The sequence below is a fragment of the Chiloscyllium plagiosum genome, unplaced genomic scaffold (genome assembly GCF_037043375.1).
Source record: "Chiloscyllium plagiosum isolate Xiang-an unplaced genomic scaffold, Cpla_swu_hap1 HiC_scaffold_2, whole genome shotgun sequence".
Classification (NCBI taxonomy): domain Eukaryota; kingdom Metazoa; phylum Chordata; class Chondrichthyes; order Orectolobiformes; family Hemiscylliidae; genus Chiloscyllium; species Chiloscyllium plagiosum.
Genome location: NW_028270140.1, coordinates 12,225,159 through 12,245,617, shown reverse-complemented (window position 1 = coordinate 12,245,617; position 20,459 = coordinate 12,225,159). Strand labels below are relative to the sequence as shown.

The 20,459-nt window shown below is 40.8% G+C and overlaps 1 protein-coding gene across 1 annotated transcript in view; it reads right to left on the bottom strand.

Moving 5' to 3' along the window:
* LOC122564384 (tudor domain-containing protein 7-like) overlaps window positions 1-20,459 on the bottom strand; it is a 122,355-nt gene that overhangs the window by 52,186 nt on the left and 49,710 nt on the right. The window contains exon 7 of the mRNA XM_043719169.2: window positions 6,313-7,022. Coding sequence (XP_043575104.1) covers window positions 6,313-7,022 — 710 coding nt within the window. The remainder of the gene's footprint in view (window positions 1-6,312; window positions 7,023-20,459) is intronic.

Below are 20,459 nucleotides of genomic sequence, written 5' to 3'. Positions count from 1 at the left end.
GCTGCAATTTGCTATAACCATGCTACCAGATTAAGAACTTCATATTTCCCTCTCATTAGGAGTCTTTATTGCTTATCTGAAAATAATATCAGTTACAGTCATAGATCCACATGCAGTAAATATTGCTATGCTCAATTCAAATCCCAGCAAAGGGAATTTCATGTCCCATCTGGAGATGAGAGGGATTAGTTTGTTAACCCACTATAGTAATGAGGGCCAGGAAAAAGGAGTGAGTTTAGACCCATTTTGAGAAATTTTAATGTTAATTCAGTTTAGTATTTAAAATTACTTGATTCTTCCCACACTGTGGAATATCAGTGAAGTAGTTCTGGATAGTGCTTTGAACAAAATGATGGATTGCTAATGGCATCAAGGGAAATGGAGAAGTGTGCTGGGATATAGTGTTGAAGTCGATGACCAGCAGACTTGAGGGGCTGAATGGTTCATTCCTGCTCAACATTCCTATACATGAATGGACATCAGATCAGCAGTCTGACAAAGCAGTGGAGGGTCAATGCATGTGATTGAGAAACAGTCTTTTTTCCATTTTTATTGTCATTTATTGGGATCTTAGTCTACACAAAATGATTTAATAAGCCATAGATGGACCCCTTCTTGCTCAGTTTTTATTTTACAATGTAATATATTTTATTTATATATTTTGAGCTGTTTCTTTGAATTTTTCACATTATTCATCGACTCCACATCTTTTAGCCTATTTACCCAATCAACCATGGTCAGTTGTTCCCTCATCCCATGTATCTGTCTTTTAAGGTTTGCAAGATCGGAGTAGGTCATTTTCAAATCGGACTAGGTCAATATTTCTAAAGCCCTGAAGAAGGGCTTATGCCTGAAATGTCGATTCTCCTGTTCCTTGGATGCTGGCTGACCTGCTGCGCTTTTCCAGCAACACATTTTCAGCGCAATTTCAAATTTATTATGGAATTCAATTCTACTATGATCACCATTTACCAGATCGTTTGTCATGATATTACTAATTAACCCTGTTTCATTGGACAAAAGTAGATCAAGTATCTTTATTCTTATTCGATTCTACAAAATATTGTGTTAGGAAAATATCACAAAAGTATTCTATAAATCCATCTTCCAGGCTACTTTTGCCAACTTGGTTTCCCTGGTCTATATTAAGATAAATGAGGCCCTCCAAAACTATTACATTACTTTGGTTTCATGTTCCTATAATTTCATATAAATTGTTCTGTCCAATACCATAACTTACATTGGTGATTGGCGGGGGGGGGGGGGGGCACGGGAAAATAAACTATTCCCCTGAAGGGTTTTCTACCCCTTGCTGTTCCTAGTCGACATCCACGTAATTTCCTACTTCCTGACTTCAAAACCAGAAACCCTTCCTCAATCAGGTCCTTATATCAACCTTCTTCATTAAGGTTATCCTTTTCCACTCTGGCTTTCTATTTGATACTCTGGAATATGTATTTCCCAATTTGGTCACCTTGTACTCTTGTCTGTCAGGATGGTTAGACCTAAACAAACCTATTTTCTCAATTTGTATCACAAGTTCATCGATTTTGGGGAAATGCTCAGTGCATTCAGATAAAGTGAGTTGAATTTTATTTAGTTAGTAATCCTTGCATGAACCTTCCTCTGAGGCACTGTTACCGTTAAATTTGGTCTTTGCCTGCACCACTCAATTTGTCCATATCAACACTGACATACTTATTCTTCCTTTCCCACAACTTTCCAGTTTTATTGATGCACTGATACAACCAGGTCTGAAGTAAGGTTCCCCAATTTCACATGGCTTCAGATGGGGGGTGAACTTGCTGCCATTCAGTATTCACCAACCATGCAATAAGGTTAATTAAAAAGGATTCCCTCCCTTGTAACCAAAAGAATTTATGCTTTGAATAGGGCCAAATTATCCAAGCTTGTATAAGCTAACAAAAGAATGAATTTATTAGTTAGAAATACAAGAAGAAAGATCAATAATAAGAAGTCAGTCTAAAGTTTAAACACGAAACTCTTTTGTCCTGTTTTATAATAGGCCTGCTGGCTAGCTTCGAGCACTCAGAGGAAAATGATAATTTAACCGGAATGACGAGTGAATATTCCTTTAACTGTGGCTTTCACAACACATTAACACTTCACTAGCACGCAAAAAGTAGTTCAGCCCACATGCACACACAGACCAGGGTTGAAAATTGCTTTGAACCCCTATTTATTGTCTATTTTTGAATGGATGAAACACCTACATGTCTTTCACCCAGACTGTTATATTTTTGCCATCATGTCCACAATCAGAGATATCACAGGAGGTTACAATTCCATTTACAGTATGTTGCTCTCTTCAAAGCCACCTTGAAACTGTTAGGTGTGAAATTGCAGGCATCATCTCTGGACAATTACTGAAATTACATTTGAAATAGTCTTTTGGCTGGACCTATTCTTTTTAAAAAAGACACACATACTGCATAAAATTTAAATACATCCAATGGTGATCTAGGGTTATGATCCAGGGTCATGGTTGTAGTGATTGTAATGAGGTCAGCCAGGTGGACCTCAGAATATGATTTCCCTGATTGAGGCTGTTAATTTGGTAAAATCAGGGACCCTTGGCTGACATATATAAGTAGGAGTGTCAGAGGTTCTGTTCACTCTAAGAGCTGGCACTAAGGAAGCTGAATCAACGTCAAGAACTCTCCATGTGTAAATAAAGAGCAATTTAGTGACAGGATACCAGCCTCTGTGGAGTTACTTCAATGTCAACACATTTTGTTTGCTCTGTTCTTCCTTCCATATTGATTCCTGGCATATGTATCGCTACCCTAAAGTATTGCTTAGCCCATCGTCATTAACTTACTAATTTTCTCTCAGAGTCAGTCAAACAACTCATTCATGCCGACCAGGTTACCCAAACTAAACTAGCCCTATAAGCTTGAATTTGGCCCATATCTGTCGAAACCTTTCCTATTCACATACTTGTCCACATATTTTTTTAAATGTTGTTTGTAACTGTATCTACATCTGCCACTTCCTCTGCCAGTCCTCCTCCAACCCTGTCACCTCCTCAACAACTGGCTAGTCATTAAGTGTTAACTATGTTAATGTTGATGTTAACTATTGTTAGCTAATGTTAACTAATACCTTATTACTTTATTTTTTCTACATATTCTATGAAGGTCATTTTAACTTGGTTTCTTTTACTACTTTGTACCTCAGTTTTTTGTATGTGAATACCTTTGTATCCAAGAAGGCCTGATGTGGCAACAACACGTGACAACAAAAACTAAATGTAAATCTAATCATCATTTAAAACTCTAATTTCAGTCATTGTTAGGAGATTCATCAGGATACTGGTTTCAGTGAAGTTCATGTGAAGACCAACAGTGCGGCTCCTTCTTTCCCCAATACTGGGACCGATGCCCCATATACTGAAATCGGTTTTCCCAAAACCCGTCTCCGATCTACACATTCATCCCACAAGTTTTACTGGATTGGGATCGAGAAAGAAAGGGAAGAGCACATAGTGCAATAGGAAAGCTTTTTTTCTGGATAAAGGAAAGTGAAGCAAAATATATCTTTTAGTATTAGATTGTGGGATGGGGAGTTGGGTTAAAGGAGAAAAATACATTTCAAAACCTTTTCCATATGGCAGATTAATAACACTGCAACATAGAGATTACAAAATAGTCAAAACAATATTAATGTTGATGCAACGTGTTTATGTCCCCATTTATGACAGCACAGTTTATTTTGAATGGATTAACACCTCCACTATATAGATAAGGAATGACATACAAATCTGTAGCATTCATCCAATAACATCAGAAACATCTGGCACATTGCTCGAAATGATTCATGTTACAACACTGAATGAGTATTTCTATTTCAGCCATGTTCGTGTCCTTCCGCCCATCAAATTAACGAATTCAGTACCCTCCACACATGGAGCTCTTCCACTGTCTCCGCCCCCATGCCTTCTGCAACAAAAACTCCTAATCTCCCTCCGATGACCCCTTCTCCTGCCTCTAACCTTCCCTAACCACCAGGTCACCGCGCCCCTCTACCAGCCTTGTACCCGCCCGAGACCTCTTCATTGCTGACTGCCAATGTGACATAAGCCGCCTCAATCTCTCCATCCCCCTCACCCACTCCAACTTCACCCCGCTTGGAATGTGCAGCACTCCACTCTCTCCTCACCAACCACAGGTTTACCATCAAACCTACTGAAGAAGGTGGGGCGGTAGTATTTTGAACTGACCTCCTTGTCACACAGGCCAAACGCCAACTCTCCGACTCCATGTCCTACCTCCCCCCTTGACCACAACTCCACCGTGACCCCATCAGGCCAAAATCACTTACACTGTCCATGCCCTGATTGCCTCCAGTCTCCTCTCCACTGCCTCCAGTCTCAGAGTACCTCCAGCCTCGCGCTGTCCGGTTCTACCTGCTCCCCAGGATCCACAAGCCCAACTACCCCAGCCGACCCATTGTCTCCGCATGCTCCTGCCCCACTGGACTACCTTGTCCCACCACGACTCCATCCTCCCTCCGGTGGTTGAGGCACTTTCCACCGACATATGCAACACCAACCACGCCCTCCACCTCTTCGTAACTTCCTCCGTCTCGCTGAACTAATCCTCACCATTAATAGCTTTGCCTTTAAGTCCTCCCATTTCCTCCAAGTCCAGGGGGGTGGTCATGGTCACTCAGATGGGTCCCAGCTATGCCTGCCTCTTTATTGGCTACAAAGAACAATCCCTCCTCAGTATTTACACAGGCACTACGCCCCAACACTTCTGCCGTTACATCGATGACTGCATCGTTGCAGTGTCCTGCACCCACAGGCTGAACTGGAGTAGTTCATCGAATTCACAACTGCCACCCTACCCTCAAATTCACTTGGTCTGTCTTGGACACCTCCTTCCCCTTTCTTGATCTCTCCATTTCCATCTCCAGCAACAATCTGCAGACAAACGTTTACTATAAACCCACAGACTCTCAACTATCTGGACTAACCCTCCTCCCACCCAGTATCTTGCAAGAACTCCATCCCATTCTCCCAATTTCTCCACCTCCATCGCATCTGCTTGGACAAGGAGACATTACACTCCTAAGCAGCCTGGATGTCCACCTATTTTGAACAATATGCTTTTCCCCACTCTGTCATCCAGACACCCCTCCACTGCACCACCTCCATTCCTTGTTCTATTGTTCGAACCACCCCCACCTCTAAACACAATAAAGATAGGGTCTCCATTATCCTCCTTTCCTGAAGAAGGGCCTGTGCCCGAAACGTCGAATCTCCTGTTCCCTGGATGCTGCCTGACCTGCTGTGCTGTTCCAGCAATAAAGTTTCAACTTTGATCTCCAGCATCTGCAGACCTCACTTTCTCCTTCTCCATTATCCTCACCTACCACCTCACCAGTCTCTGCATCTAATGCATCATCCTTAAACACTTCCGCCAACTCCAACTAGACCCCATCACAAAGAACATCTTCCCCTCCCCATCTCTTGCTGCCTTCCATAAGGACTGTTCCCTTTGCCAAACCTTGGTTCATGCCATTCTCCCACCAAATCCCACCCTCCCCTATCCCCCAAACCCCCATGTACCTTCCCCAGCAAAAGAAAAAGATGCAAAACCTACTGGCACACCACCCCCCTCACTTCCATCCAGGGATGCAAACAGCCCTTCTTAGTGAGAGAGCGCTTCACCTGTCTCTCCTCCAACCTAGTTTACTGTATCAGGTGCTCCCAATATGGTCTCCTCTACATCGGGGAGACCAAACGCAAACCGAGGGAATGTTGCTCCCACTACCTGTATTCATCTATTCCCCACCTCACCACCATTCCCCCAACCCACTTTATCTGCAGCTCCTCTCACACCCACCCCCAATCCTGAAGGGTTACATCAGAGACGTTGACTTCTTCACCTCCTGATGCTGCCTGTTTGCTGTGTTCTTCCAGCCCCTTGCTTGTCTACCTCTATTTCAACCATAGCAGGACTATCTATGTGAAATTCATAATCTGGTCTCAGCCAATGAGCAAAGTTACAGGAGGTCAACTGTGTACTAAAAATATAAAATTGACTGCTTAAGTGGAAAGAGCTTACCTAGGGCCAACTGTGTTGCTTTTATTTGGAAATAAAATAACTGGCGAGATAACAAATGGAATAAACTATAATATTGGCAAATATCAAAATTACAACAGACGCTTAAACATGTTGCATACCTAATGGCTTGATTGAAACTTGGCAGATTCTTTCATGCGAAGAGCAATTGTGTTCTCCTTACATTTAACTAGAAAATTAGATTATGAGACAGGCTCACCTGATAACAGCTTCAGAGGTGTTGTGAAGTTCAACAACCAACACGGACGGGAATTGCTCTGCAGGGATGCTGAGTGGGGAAGGCAAAGATTGCATCGAACAACTTTCTTTAAGTTCACTCGTAACCACAGTCACCTCATTTTCAGTTAATGCCAGATGTTCAGGATCACTACAGGTTTTGTGAGACTGAAGTCCTAGATCACACTGTTCCTCACTGATGACCTCTTTCAGTTCAGGTTTCACCAAAGCAGTGGGAGTCACCAATACTGGAGGGAGTGTCTCTTTAGGTTTATCATTTTGCTCATTGGTGGTTTTAACCATTTTTGCATAAAGAATTGCCTTTTTGCGATCGCCGGACACTGCATAATCCACGGTGCAAATGTCAGATAAGCAGTCAAGATCATTTAAAATATTCTGAGGAAACTGCATTTTGTATGTCTCTTCAAACAATTTTGGAAGTGCGTTGGCCCAAAGTCCACTGCTGTACTTCTGTAATAGCTTAATGACTTTTTGTTTCACCTCAAAATCCTTTGGAACTAAGCTTTTAGGTGCAACTAGTTTCCCTCCTTGAGCTGCACTTTTTTTAGAAACTGATATATCCGTTTTTTTATCAGCTGACTTTGGATGAAAACTTGACTTCTTTTGCTGTTGGCCACTCTTTGCAGGGTAAAGCAGCAATTCTGCCAAACCACTAGATGCTGACTTTTCAACCTAGATAAAGTAGTGAGAATAACACAAGTTTAGTACAATACAAAGCTGTCCATCTACAGGCACTTATTTTACTAAGAAAAAATAATTGAGTGTAAACAACTGTCCAAAAAATGAAAACTGCGCTTGTCAAATCAGGTAATACATAAGTGTTTTAAAAAAAAAATCAGATAATCCTGGGACTAAGTAGATCAGTCAGCATCCAAAAAACATTAAATGTTTTGTGTTCAGAAACTGTGTCTAAACTTCCAGTGATACTAACCAGTGTACCACTGGGCTTAAGTGAAAGAACAATGTGATTGTATCTACTTTCTCGTCCTCCAAAATGCCAATATTGAAGGCACTATTACTTGGCAAAATTTATCTTGAGAGGATCCCCAATCATTTGGTAATTAAGTGCATCATATGCTATTGTTATGAGCTAGATCAAGGTCACAATCCTCCCTTATGAGCTTTAAGTTGTTGTAGGATTACAAAGGAAAAGGTTGCCATGGCACGACGATAGGATGTACCAACTCATTTTTATATAGGACCAAAATACTGCACCCCTCAAAAGGTTTGCCGCACCTATAATTTGACACTGATTTGTTCAAATATAAAAGCATTTGAATTGCTCACTTTTAAAGTAATATATGAATTACAAACTATCCACCACAAAGAAAATAATTCAGTTGGTCAAACGTTATCCAACTGTTTCAGTAACCATGTTGCCATTCAGACTTGAAGTCAACATTGATTTAAATAATTCCAGATTATGCCTCATAAACAGAGGCTTGTCCCCCCTCTGCAGTGCAAGCAGGAGGCTTCACATATTATTTCCTAGCTGTTTTAAACAGTGCATAAACAGTGTCCCTTTACAGATGTCTTAGGCCAGCCTCAAGTTTTCTTGTTTTTTTCTTGGTTGAAACAGAGTCAGACACCCTTGTGTCCCCTCTCGATGAGAAATACCACCAGAACACCAACTGACATTAAAATTTCTAGGTTAGCTCTAACGGTTTTGTGATCTGAACACCTAAGGATATGGGCTCCAGGTTTGATATAATGGTCTGTGCAAAGTAAATCAAATCTCATCTAAAGCAGCAATGGAATCAGTACAAGTGGGCTCCCAGCCTATAGAAGGAGTTAGAGTATTCAACAAAGTTATGCATTCCAGGACCATCACCTAAGAAACCTGATGAAATAACTTTTTATGGTTACATAATAAATAGATCCTCATTCCTAAGAGCCTACAGATATTTAGACTCTCAACAAAATTGCTGGAAACCATTGGAGTGAATGGGAAATTTCCAACTCTAATAATTGAAACTATCTTTGATGGCCAAGAAACCAATTAATTGCATTAACAACTGTGACTTATTTGCAAAGGTTAGTGCGCATACTGACAAAAAACATAATGAGGATTCCATGAAAATTGTTCAAGTGTTATACAGGATGAACAGGTGAATATTTGCAGACGAAGCATTAATGCTGCAAAGTCTCTTTCCGAGAAACAAATGTTTGCTGTTTAAAGGAAAGTACTTTTTCAAACCTAGAGTATCAGAGGCCTTCGATTCCCTGCTTTGAAATGCCCTTGCCTATCATTATGGTAGCTCCATCATAACAGGTTTGCAGCAGGTTAAGGCAGTAACACATCATCACCCGCTCAGGAAAACTATAGATCAGCAATAAACACAGCTGGATGAAAATCCTGGAACTCCCTTAATAGCACTGTCGGTGGGCTAACCCACTCCCTCCTCTAAACCATGGACTGCAACATTTCATGGCAGCAGCACATGTCCCTTCAAAAGGTGGTGATCTCGGATGAGTAATGATGTCTTGCCTAGCCAGCAATGTCAACATCCCTTGAACAAAAAATGAGAACAACAAACACAGGACATCATATTTCAAATGATGGCTACTGGTATATCACCCAATATGCAATCATAATATTTTCTGAATATAGCCCAGACCTTGAATTAACGAGTCCATAATCTAAGTGCAAGGGTGGATATTTTTCCAAGATGATGGTAAGCATGCAAAATGACGACAAATGTTGCACTGAAAATCAAGTGAAGAAAATTTATGATGTAGATATGATGCAAGATGTGAGATTTATTTACATTTTCATATTGTTCATTTATATTTTGGAGTTGAGCTAGTGAGTGTGGATTTTGGTATGTATGTCTGAAGGGGAATTAATCATTAAATTCTGAGCATTTCTGTAGGCATGATGATTTCTTCTCAAACACAATTATGGAGAGAGACTTTCTGACCAGTAATGGGGTTTTGTTTGCATTAGGAGTGTTCATTAGCAAATGAAGTAAACCACGTAGGACATGAGGCTTTCAGATAAAAGATTCAGGAATCGTTTTTTTTTTTAGCTTAGTGGATACACTACAGTTTGGAAGGTAGCTTTTTAATTTCAGTTTGGGGCAGTTTGAAGAAGCCTTGATGGAAGTTGGATGTGTAAAATAGTTCCTTTGTTCTTAAATTCACTCATGTAATGAAGGCATTACTATCTGGGCAAGCATTTACTACTATCCTTGAGAGGGTGACCTTGAGATGTCTTATTGAGCCGCTGCAGTCTCTGTGCTGTAGATAAACTCAATGCAGTTAGGGAGGGAACTCTAGGATTTTGATCCCAACAATAGTGAATTAAATGATGTATTTCAAAGTAAGAATGGTAACTGGCTCAGAGGGGAACTTGCAGGTGTTGGTGTCTCCATGTAACTGCTACTCTTGTCCTAGATGAAGAAAGGTGCTAAGGACTCTTGGTGAAATTCTGCAGTGCATTTTGTTAGCAGTACACACTGCTGCTGCTGAGTGTTAGCGATGGAGGAAATGAGTATTTCTGGATGTGGTGCCAAGCAAATGGACTACTTTATCCTCGATGGTGCCAAGCTTTTTGAGAGATGTTAGAGCATTCTATTATTCTCCTGGCTTATGTTCAGGCTTGGGGAGTTATGTGCTGCTGGATTACTGGCATCTAACAGCTCTTGTAACCACTGTAGTTACATGTCTAAATCCAGTTCACGTCTAATATCACCCAGGATGGTATAGTGGCGTATTCAGGGGGCAATGGTTAGATCGTCTCTTACTGGAGATGGTCATTGCCTACATTTGTGTCGTGCAAGGGTTACTTGCCACTTTATTGTCCAGGTCTTGGTGCATTTGGACATAGACTGTTCCAGTACTTGAGTTGTGAATGACGCTGAATAATGCACAGTTATTACATCCTCTTCTGATTTTCTGATGGAAGGAAGGTCATTAATTAAGTAGCTGGCAGTGGTAGGGCCTAGGACACTACCCTGCGGAACTCCTTGCAGAGATGACCCTGAACAGAGTTGACTGACTTCCAACAATCACAGCCATCTTCTCTTCTGTTAGGTATGTCTCCACCCAAAAGCGAGACCCCACCAACACCATTTCCCATTGACTCCTGCTTTGCTTGGACTCCTTGATGCCAAATTCCTTGGTCAAATGCATCCTTGATGTTAAAGGCAATCACTTTCATCTCACCTCTGGAGTTCAGCTCTTTGTCCATGCTTTAACTAAAGTGGCAAAGGGTCAGGAGCCAAGCGGTCCTTCTGAAACCAAATTTGGTGTCAGTGAGCAGGCTGTTGCTGAGCAGGTACCACTTCATAGCATTGTGATGACACCAATCATAATGTTATTATTAATAATAGTGTCAACTGATGGGACAGAATTGACCACGGTACATTGGTCCTGTTTTGTGTGTACAGGACATTGCTGGGAATTTTCTACATTGCCAGACCGATGCCAGTGTTGCAGCTATACAGGAACAGTTTTATTATGCAGACATATGGATGTTGGATCATCTAATCAGCAATTCTGGTTGAAGATTGTTGCAAGTGCTGCAGCCTTATCTTTTGCAATGATGTGCTGGGCATCCCCATCATTGAGGATGGGTACGTGTGTGGACCCTCCTCCTCCATTGAGTTAATTGTCCACCACCATTCACGACTGGATGCAGCAGGACTACTGAGCTTAGATATGTTCTGTTTGTTGTAGAATTGTTTAGCTCTGTTTATCACTTGCTGCTTGTCACACAAGTCGTCCTGTTTCATACCTTTACCAGATTGACACCTCATTTCTAGCAAGGCCCGGTGCTGCTCATGGCATGCCCTCCTGTGCTTTCCATTGAACCAGTGTTGATGGTGATGGTTGAGTGGGGAGGTTGGAGATTGAGTTCAACTATGATTCTGCAGCTGCTGGTGCACAGCACTAGATGGATGCCCAATTTCAAATTACTAGACCTATGTGAAGGCTGTCCCAATTAGCATGATGACAGTGCCACAGCACACAATGCAACATATTCTCAATGTGAAGGCAGGACATCACCTCACAGCCCTTGTGGAGATAATGACTTTCACCATTACCGTCACTGACAGCAGGCAGATTGGTGAGGATGAGGTCGAGGTCAAATATGTTGTTGCCTTTTGTTGACTCCCTCACCACCTGCTGTAGATTCAGTCTAGCAGCAATGGCCTTTCAGACTCGACTGGCCTGATCAAGTTTTGTTGGTGAACACAAATTCCCCCACCCAGAGTACATTCTGCACCCTTGCCACACTCCATGCTTCAAGTGTTGCTTAACCTAGAGAAGTACTGATTCATTCGCTGAGCGAAGACTGTATGTGATAATCAGCAGGTTTCCTTTCCCATGCTTGGCCTGGCACCACGAGACTTCATGGGGTCAGGAATCAATGTTGAGGACTCCCAAAATAGTTCAATTCTCACTGCATACCACTGTTCTGCCACCTCTGCTGGATCAATCCGAGCAAAGGAAAGTAGTTTAGGACTGTTCAGAAAGAGAATACCTTAGTGTAAGGACTTCAGGTTAGAAATTCTAGATCAGAAGTGTTAATGGAAACACTGAAGGGGTTGTGTGAAGCTGAAAAAGTCAAAGCTTTATGATGGATCAAGAAAGAGACGATTAGATGCTTGAAGGGAGTGTGGAAGATAGAAGGGAATTATTTCTGGTTATGCAGTGCTGTAATGGGATTCTTTTGGCATTAATGGGATTGTATTTGTACTGCACGTTTTGAATTCTTTCAGATTGCGTTATAAGTAAATAGCTTGGTTTATTTTACTTATCTTCATTACTTGTGCATAATAAAGTTACTTTTATTATTAAAACCAGCATTTCATGCTTGTATTTCAATGAAAGACCTGATAATGTGTTGCTGGAAAAGTGCAGGTCAGGCAGCATCCAAGGAGCAGGAGAATCGACGTTTTGGGCATGAGCCCTTCTTCAGGCTCATGCCTGAATCATCGACTCTCCTGCTCCTTGGATGCTGCCTGACCTGCTGTGCTTTTCCAGCAACACATCATCACATTATCAGCTCTGATCTACAGCATCTGCAGTCCTCACTTTCACCTTTCAATGAAAGACCACCTTGTTAATAAATGAAATAAAAAAATCACAACATCAGGTATCAAGCCAGATTTCAGTCCGGACTCGGACTTATTCAGTCATAACATCAAGTGGTACCAAGTGGGAACAGCAGCCTCATTTTCCTTTGCATCAACTTCTCATTAGGTTTATTAATATAATACATCTGGTTACCATAGCAAATATGTAACAACATGCTTCTATATTGAAGCTGTATTCATTTTTCACTGCCTGAGCTTTAATCTGGAAAACTATACTGTGGGCAGCCCTGCTCATTTAAACTTGAGAGTAACAACTACTTCCCATGGTTAGACATGGATCTAAGTATTTGTTGCCCAACAGCTTTAACCTGGAGATCTTCCCTCTCTTTGAGCATTTATATAGAATAAGCTCAATTCTTTTGTTCTACATATATATCCCTTTCTCCCTTCAGACTGCTTTTCAGAGCAACTGATTAATATGATCACCTTATTAAACTGCATTCCAAAAATTTAGAATGTAACATCTAAACTGGTAAAACAAATTTAATCTACAAAATTCAAAATACCTGACTTCTCTGGATATAGATGCAAGAAGACAGGAGAGGATATGAATCAAGCCAAATTGAGCTGAGCGATGTTGAGTTGGATAATGCAGAAACATTGAGTGAATTGGAAGCACAACACAACAGGAGATAAAGCTTATTATGATGCAACAAAGGGCTAGATTATTCACGTCATTCATATCTAGAGGATAGAAAGCCTAGCCCATTGTATATAGGTAAATCATGCAGAGTATGGACTGATGCTGGAACCAAGTGAACAACTGATAAGAAATCAGACCAACACATGCGGGTCATGGATGTGTCAAAAAGGAGCTCCTGTTTTCAATGTAGATAACCAGTATAGGCCAATGAAGATAACATTTATTTTTCTATTCATGAAGCACCCATCAAATTCAAGCTCAACCTCAGACCCAGCTCCTGCTACTGAGCCAGCAAATGGCCTCAGGTGAGTTAGACTGGTTTCTGAGCCGCAGATCTACATACATTAACTCAAATCAATTTAATGTCCCATCCTCCTTGTAGGCACGGAGAATCATTACCTTATAGAACACTGCATTTTCTATAACCCAAGTGGAATGTTAAGGTCATCCAAAAGGTAGAAGTATCAGACAACTCTGTCCTCAGCACTGAAAAGAGAGCCACGAAATGATAAGACAGTTCAGAATGCGTTCTCGTAAAAAGTTGATGCAAGATTCCCTCAGGGACACAAGAACGTCAGTTGTGTTTTCGGTGTCTATACATGTTTAAATTTAAATGTTATTTTTCATTGTGTTTCCTTGGATGCCTGGCTGGGAAGGGTAGTGTTCATTGTCCGTGCCTTTGAGAAAGTAGGAGTAAGCCACCTTCTTGACTGGTTGGAGTCCATAATATGCATGGCCATCCCCAATGATTGATTGATTGATTGATTTATTGTTGTCATATGTACTAAGTACAGTGAAAAGCTTTGTTTTGTGAGCGGTACAGGCAGATCTAGCGAACAAGGACGTGTGCTTAGACAAAGCAAGGAATACAAGGATACAACTGCACAGGAGGTAACCAAAACAAGATCAGCATTAGATTTGAAATTCGAGAGGTCCATTCAGCAGTCTAATAACAGCAGGGAAGAAGCTGTTCTTCAAACTGTTGTGCAAGCTTCTGTTTCTTCTACCTGACGGAAGAGCTTAGAAGAGAGTATTACTGGGTGGGAGGGGTTTTTGATGATGCTGGCAGCCTTTCCGCAGCAATGAGAACTGTAGATGGAGTCCGTGGATGGGAGGTTGGCTTCCATAATGGTCTGGGTTGTGCACACAACTTTCTTCATTTCTTATGGTCTTGCATAGACCAGTTGCTGTACAAAGTTGCTATGTGCCCGAATAAATGCTTTCTATGATGCATCTGTAGAAACTGGGGACGGTCCTTATGGACATGCCGAATTTCTTAAGCCACCCGAGGAAGAGGAGGCATTGTTGTGCCTTCCTGACCACTGCATGTGTAAAGTCCAGGACAAATTGTTGGTTATCATCACTCCTCAGAACTTGTCGCTCTCAACCCTCTCCACCTCAGCTCCATTGATGTAGATTTAGGCAGGTCCTCCTCCTTTACTCCTGCAATCAATGATCAGTTCTTTTGTTTTGCCAACACAGAGAAAACACTAGAACACTGAACATTCTATCCTCTTCCTGTATCCTAACTCATCATTATTTGATATCGGCCTACCACAATGGTGTCATCACCACACTCATAGATAGGGTTCATTCATACTGAATTTGGCTACATGGTTGTGGTTGTACAGACAGTATTGTAGAGGGCTTGAGTATACCTTCTTGCAGGGTGCCAGTATTGAGGATCAACCTGCTGTTAAATAGGGAATTGCAGATCCTTAACCCAGCAACTGTGAAGGCCAGGCAATATAGTTCCAAGTCAAGATAGCATGGGGCTAAGAAGGAACCTTCCAGGTAGTGTTGTCTTCTCATGCATCTGCTGCTCTTTGCCCTTCTAGGTGATGAGGGGTGATAGGTTTGGAAGGTGTCATCCAAGGAGCCTTGGTTAGCTGCTATAGTGCATTTTGTCGATGGCACACACTGCCATTAACGTGCACTGCCAATGTCGGGAACACCTATGGTGGTACTGAACAACAATCACGCATGTACTTTGTCTTAGATTGTGTTGAGAATCTTCAGTGTAAATGCATCTCCTTTCATCCAGTATTCCATTCTATTTCTGGCTGTGCCTTGGAGATACATGATGGATGGATAACAGTCAGTCACATCATGTGCAGAGTCATTCACTACAGAAATCACAACTTCTGATCTGCTCTTGTAGCTGTAGTATTTAAATGGCTGATTCAGTTCCATTACTGGTCAATGGTAACCTCTAGAATGATGATGATGCAGGATTCCGCACTGGTAATGTCATTGAAAATCAAGGGATCTGTTACATTCTCTCTGGCTCGAAATGGTCATTGCCTCACTTTTTAATTAGAAGTAACATTCAGGCCGTACATCAGCAAGATCATGAACATGGCCTACGTCTTGCTACATCACAGACACAAATCGTTTCAGTGTCTGAGGAGTTGCAAATGCTACTGAATGTGGGAGATTCTCACTGACTATTGCACAGTTCTTATCTTAGAATGGAGACGAAGTCCTTTATGAAGCAACTGAACATGGATAGGCCTAGGACATGACACTGAAGAACACTGTCTCTTGTGATGCTGTGGTAGTGTCCCTACCTCTGATTCAGGCAGCCTGGGTTCATGCCACCATATATAGACACAGCGGTTCCTCCAGGGTAGAAATGCTGGGACTGAGATGGTTGACCTCAACAATGACAGCCATTTTTTTCACACATGATAGGACAAACATGAGTGAAGACTCCACCTTCTCACCCAAAATTATTATTGACTTGCATTTTGAAAATAATCACTGATGGCCATACTTGGGCAATTGCTGCTTTTATGTGAAGGACAATCACTCCTCCCTCAAGTGTCTGCAGTACAGTCACCCTTGTATAACCCAAACTTAACATTTTGAGTAAGTTATTGCTGTGCAAGTGCTACGTAATAGCACTGACAATTACAGATTTCATCACTTGTGTGAAGATTGAATATGGACTGGTGGGATAGTACTAGCATTGTAGTATTAGTGGAACAGCTTGGTAAGGTCAAAATGGGATGACAGTCAGCGGGGATTATAGCCTTTGCTTTGTCCAGTGCCTCAGCCATTTCTTCGTACTGTGGAATGAATCAAATAGTCTGAAAACTAACTGCAAAAACATCAGGAGAAAGGCGGATGAATCATCCACTCCTCATTTTGACTGAAGTTTGTTTCAAATGCTTCAGCCTTGCATGTTGCGCTAATTTGCTGGGCTTAACTGGCAATCAAGAAAATTGAGTTCACTCAGAGAAATAATGAACTGGTTTAGCTTGATGTATGTGTTACAAATTTTAGTCAAATAATCATAGTACAGAACCTGAGAATTGGTGAAATAATACACGTCAAAGCTTTTGGTCTTGCACTTATTCTTACCAATTGTCCTAATAAGGGAATTTTTTTTAAACCAATCATTGTTCCTAGATATCTCTCAAACTCCCCAACTCCCTGCCGTTTCTTTTTATTTCTCCTCGTTGCTTCAACTTCTTCCTTCTTCTCAAGATTGATTATTAATGGGTACAGTTCGGTAGTGACTTTCTAGTAATTAGAATCATAGAATCCATACAGAGCAGAAGCAGGCCATTCAGCCCATTAAGTCTACGTGAACATTCGTAACAGCATCCCACCCTTCCACCCCACCCCACCCGATCCTTGTAAACCTGTATTTCTCACGGCTTATCCAACTAACCTGGTTATTATGGGCAATTTTGCGTGGCCAATCTACCTAACCTGCAAATCTTTGGACTATGGGAGGAAACCCACACAGATACATGAAAAATGTGCAAACTCCACACAGACAGTCATAGGAGACTGGATTCCAACCTGACTCCCTGGCACTGTGAGGCTGCAGTGCGAACCACTGAGCCACCGTATCACCCCAATAGGTTACTGTGACATTCCACGAGAATGGTGAAAATTACAGCTGACTGGAGTCTGACTCAATCCTCATGACATTCACGCAGAAGCATATCCAGATGTCATTCAACAGTTTTCACAGGAGGGGACACTGGTTGATGCTTTTCTTTCCCAATGCAAAACTAGGCACTCTCCAGTTAACTACTACACCACAGCTGATAGATAATTCAGCAGAGACATGGAAAACAATTTATATCATCTTTGTCTGAATGGTTCAAGCTATACATTAGATAAACCTACAAAACCATTGAGGAATTCTATTTCCATCCTGTGAGCTGTTTGTATTATACTTCATTTTCTCAAAATGAAATTGTCCACACAATTGTCTTATATCTTTATCACCAAACTTGGGGAAGAAAAACAAGCTCCAATCTACAAATATTCAAAATTCAAAAAAGCATCAACGTTGAGCTTCTGGACAACTGGGAGTATTGAAAATGGAAACTGTTTCCCTGCAGCAGAGACAAAGGTGGATCAATAAAAAACAATGAGACGACAAAATATAGTAAAGAAAGACTAGAAAGAAATCACAAATAAGAGTCCAGATAATTGTAATCTCATGTTCAAGCACAAAGCAGTACCAGTCAGATGCAATTAGCATGCTCTGTTTAAACTCAGATGCAGTAGCAGAATACAATTCCACCATTTAGGGCAAGGGCAGCTTAAAATTTCAGGTACAGTGAAACAATGCACCAAGCACCAATTTCTATTTTCACACATGACAAATGCAACAATAATGAACAAAAGCAAGAATTCAGTGAATCGGTTTTCTAAAATGTAAGGATAGGATGAACTGATCTGGTAAAAAAGGCATGGTTAATTTAATTTTTTATATGACTTCCATTTTTTTCTGCATTACATATTATAAACACAGTTTCAATCACTTGCAACACAATGCTTTGTGGAGAATTGCCTGTAAAACCTATGTCACAGGTGAGCATTATTTCAAGACAAACTCAGAATCTGTAAAGATATTCTAAGATACATCAGCAAAGTATATTAACACAAATGCCATCACCATTATCACTTATCAAATTAATATTTTAAATCAGCTCACCATACTTTGAAAATATGCAGCCATCTTTTTACAGATTTCATGCACTTTTAGCAATACTGTTTATTCTCAGCAGTACAGTGCAGGTTTTGTTCTAATTTATTGCCTTTAGACACTCTTGTCAATGATTGTGACGTTGCTTTTGCACACAGCTCACAATTAAGGGCAGAAGCAAAATTGCAATGCTTGCTAGAAAGCTGCTTGCATCAGTAAGGAAATATTAGTTTGTCAGTCTTAATGTAAGTGTTCCTTCAGTAGATACAAGTACAAAATAATTTGTGCATTGTCACTCTTAAAAGCATTCATAAAAGATGCCTCATCAAACAATGGAATAGGGAATTTGAACTGATGCTGAGGCCCAGCCTGTGGGGAGGGGGAGGGGGCACTTATAGCATTTTGAAAATTCAATGATTGACATAATCTATGAAAGCTTTGTGATTATTTTGCTCCAGTCTAAGTTTTATGGATGCAATACAGCACTGCTCAAATGTGACAAATAGAAAATAAAATGAGAGAATTATTCCCAATTAGCACAAAAACTCACCCTGACAGGTGGACTATGTACAGCAATTACTTTAAGACATTTAACTGAAGTGGAAATCCAACTGATTACACACAGATATAATGGGTGGACAGATAGTAAAGCACAAAAGAGATAAGTCCACTTGGGATAGGGACTTTCAGAGACATTACAAATATAATTAAGCTCAGGCAAGCTAAGTGGAACAGTACTAAAAGAAGCCACGCTGCAGTTTTTAAAATCACATGCAAACAAGCAAAGTATTTGCAAATGTAACTATATCTATGGCAAAAGATCAGCGTATAATACAATTAAAAGTAACCATCTCTCTCAGTAAGGCTGTTTATGGTTGAAATTACTGCGCCTCATCTAAATGGTTACATGCTAACTGAACATCTCTGGTAACCATAATCCTTCAGCTATGACTATAATGCCTTACAGCTATTTCTAATTACTGTCCATTTTGAAGACCAATCGTGATTTAGCAGACCATAGCCAGAGTACAATGCTCACCTGTAATGAAGACTTTACAGGCAATTTTCCATTAGCGTCACAGGTTCATATTTCCACTTGAGTTGGTGAAGCTCAGTTGCAGAGGGCGCAATAATTTTATACTATAGCTTTTCCCAATGTCTTGGGCTTAACCAACTGCAGATATGAAAATAAGCACACAGTTGTAATTTCTTCATTCTCAAACATTTCTTTCTGGTTGCAATATGTGAATGCAGAGACTGACAACAATGTTTTTTTTCAAACAACGCATAGTCCAGGACCTGAAAAGGCGATACCTCAGAGAAGCTAGCAAAAACCAGATAAAACCAGGGATACAAGACTCTTTCCAATATTGATATCTTCAAGTAGCAACTTTGGTGAACTAACAACCTTTGTAGAAACCAAGAAACTTAAGTTGGAGAAGTGACAAACTGTTCTAATGTGCGCTTTATTATAGCAAAGGCTTTACTTCAAACCGTACGAGAAATGCATGTGTGCCATGGCAGAAGATGGTGATGTCACATTGTGATGGAATACAAGAAAAATCAGATGTGGAACAATCCGACTGATAACAGTCATACATAGGGCTCCATGTACCCATCTTACATCTACAGGAAAGACTTCACAGACTTCTACAATCGAACTGTTGCATACAAAACTAATTATCTTCAACTGAAAACTTGTTTTTGTTTCTACACAGTAACTAGGTCTATGGAGTTTTTAACTTCATTAACGGGATGTGGGCATCTCTGGTGAAGCCAGCATTTATTGTCCATCTTGCAGTTTAGAGTCAACCATATTGCAGTTGGTCTGGAGCCACATATAGGCCAGACCAGGTAAGGATGGTTGCTTCCTTCACTGAAGGACATCAGTGGACCAACAAACGGCAATGGATTCATGGTCATCAATAAATTCTTAATTCCAGATTTTGTTTAAATCATTGAATTCAAATTCCACCATCTGCCTTGGCAGGATTCAAACCTCAGTCCTCAGAACATTAGCCGAGTCTCTGGATTAACAGTTCAGCGATAATACCATTCAGCCATCACCTCCTCACGTCTAGTGACAAGTACAAATTTTAGCATAGTTGTAATCAAGTCAGAAGTTGGTAGGTTCGAGCCTCACTTCAGACTTCAACACAACAAGATACTATGATGAGGGATATATCATCCTTCATATGAAACATAAGCAGCCTGCCTGCCAAGTGGGATGAGAACTATCCCATTCTAATACTTGAAGGAGGAGCTGGGAGCCCAGTGACTGAGCTGACTATCCACCTCCAACAAAAGCCAACAAAAACAAGTCATCTAGCTATACCATATTATTTTACCTGTTCAATAACAATGACTGCCTTTACACCATTCTTAGGACCTGATAAAACATAGCATAA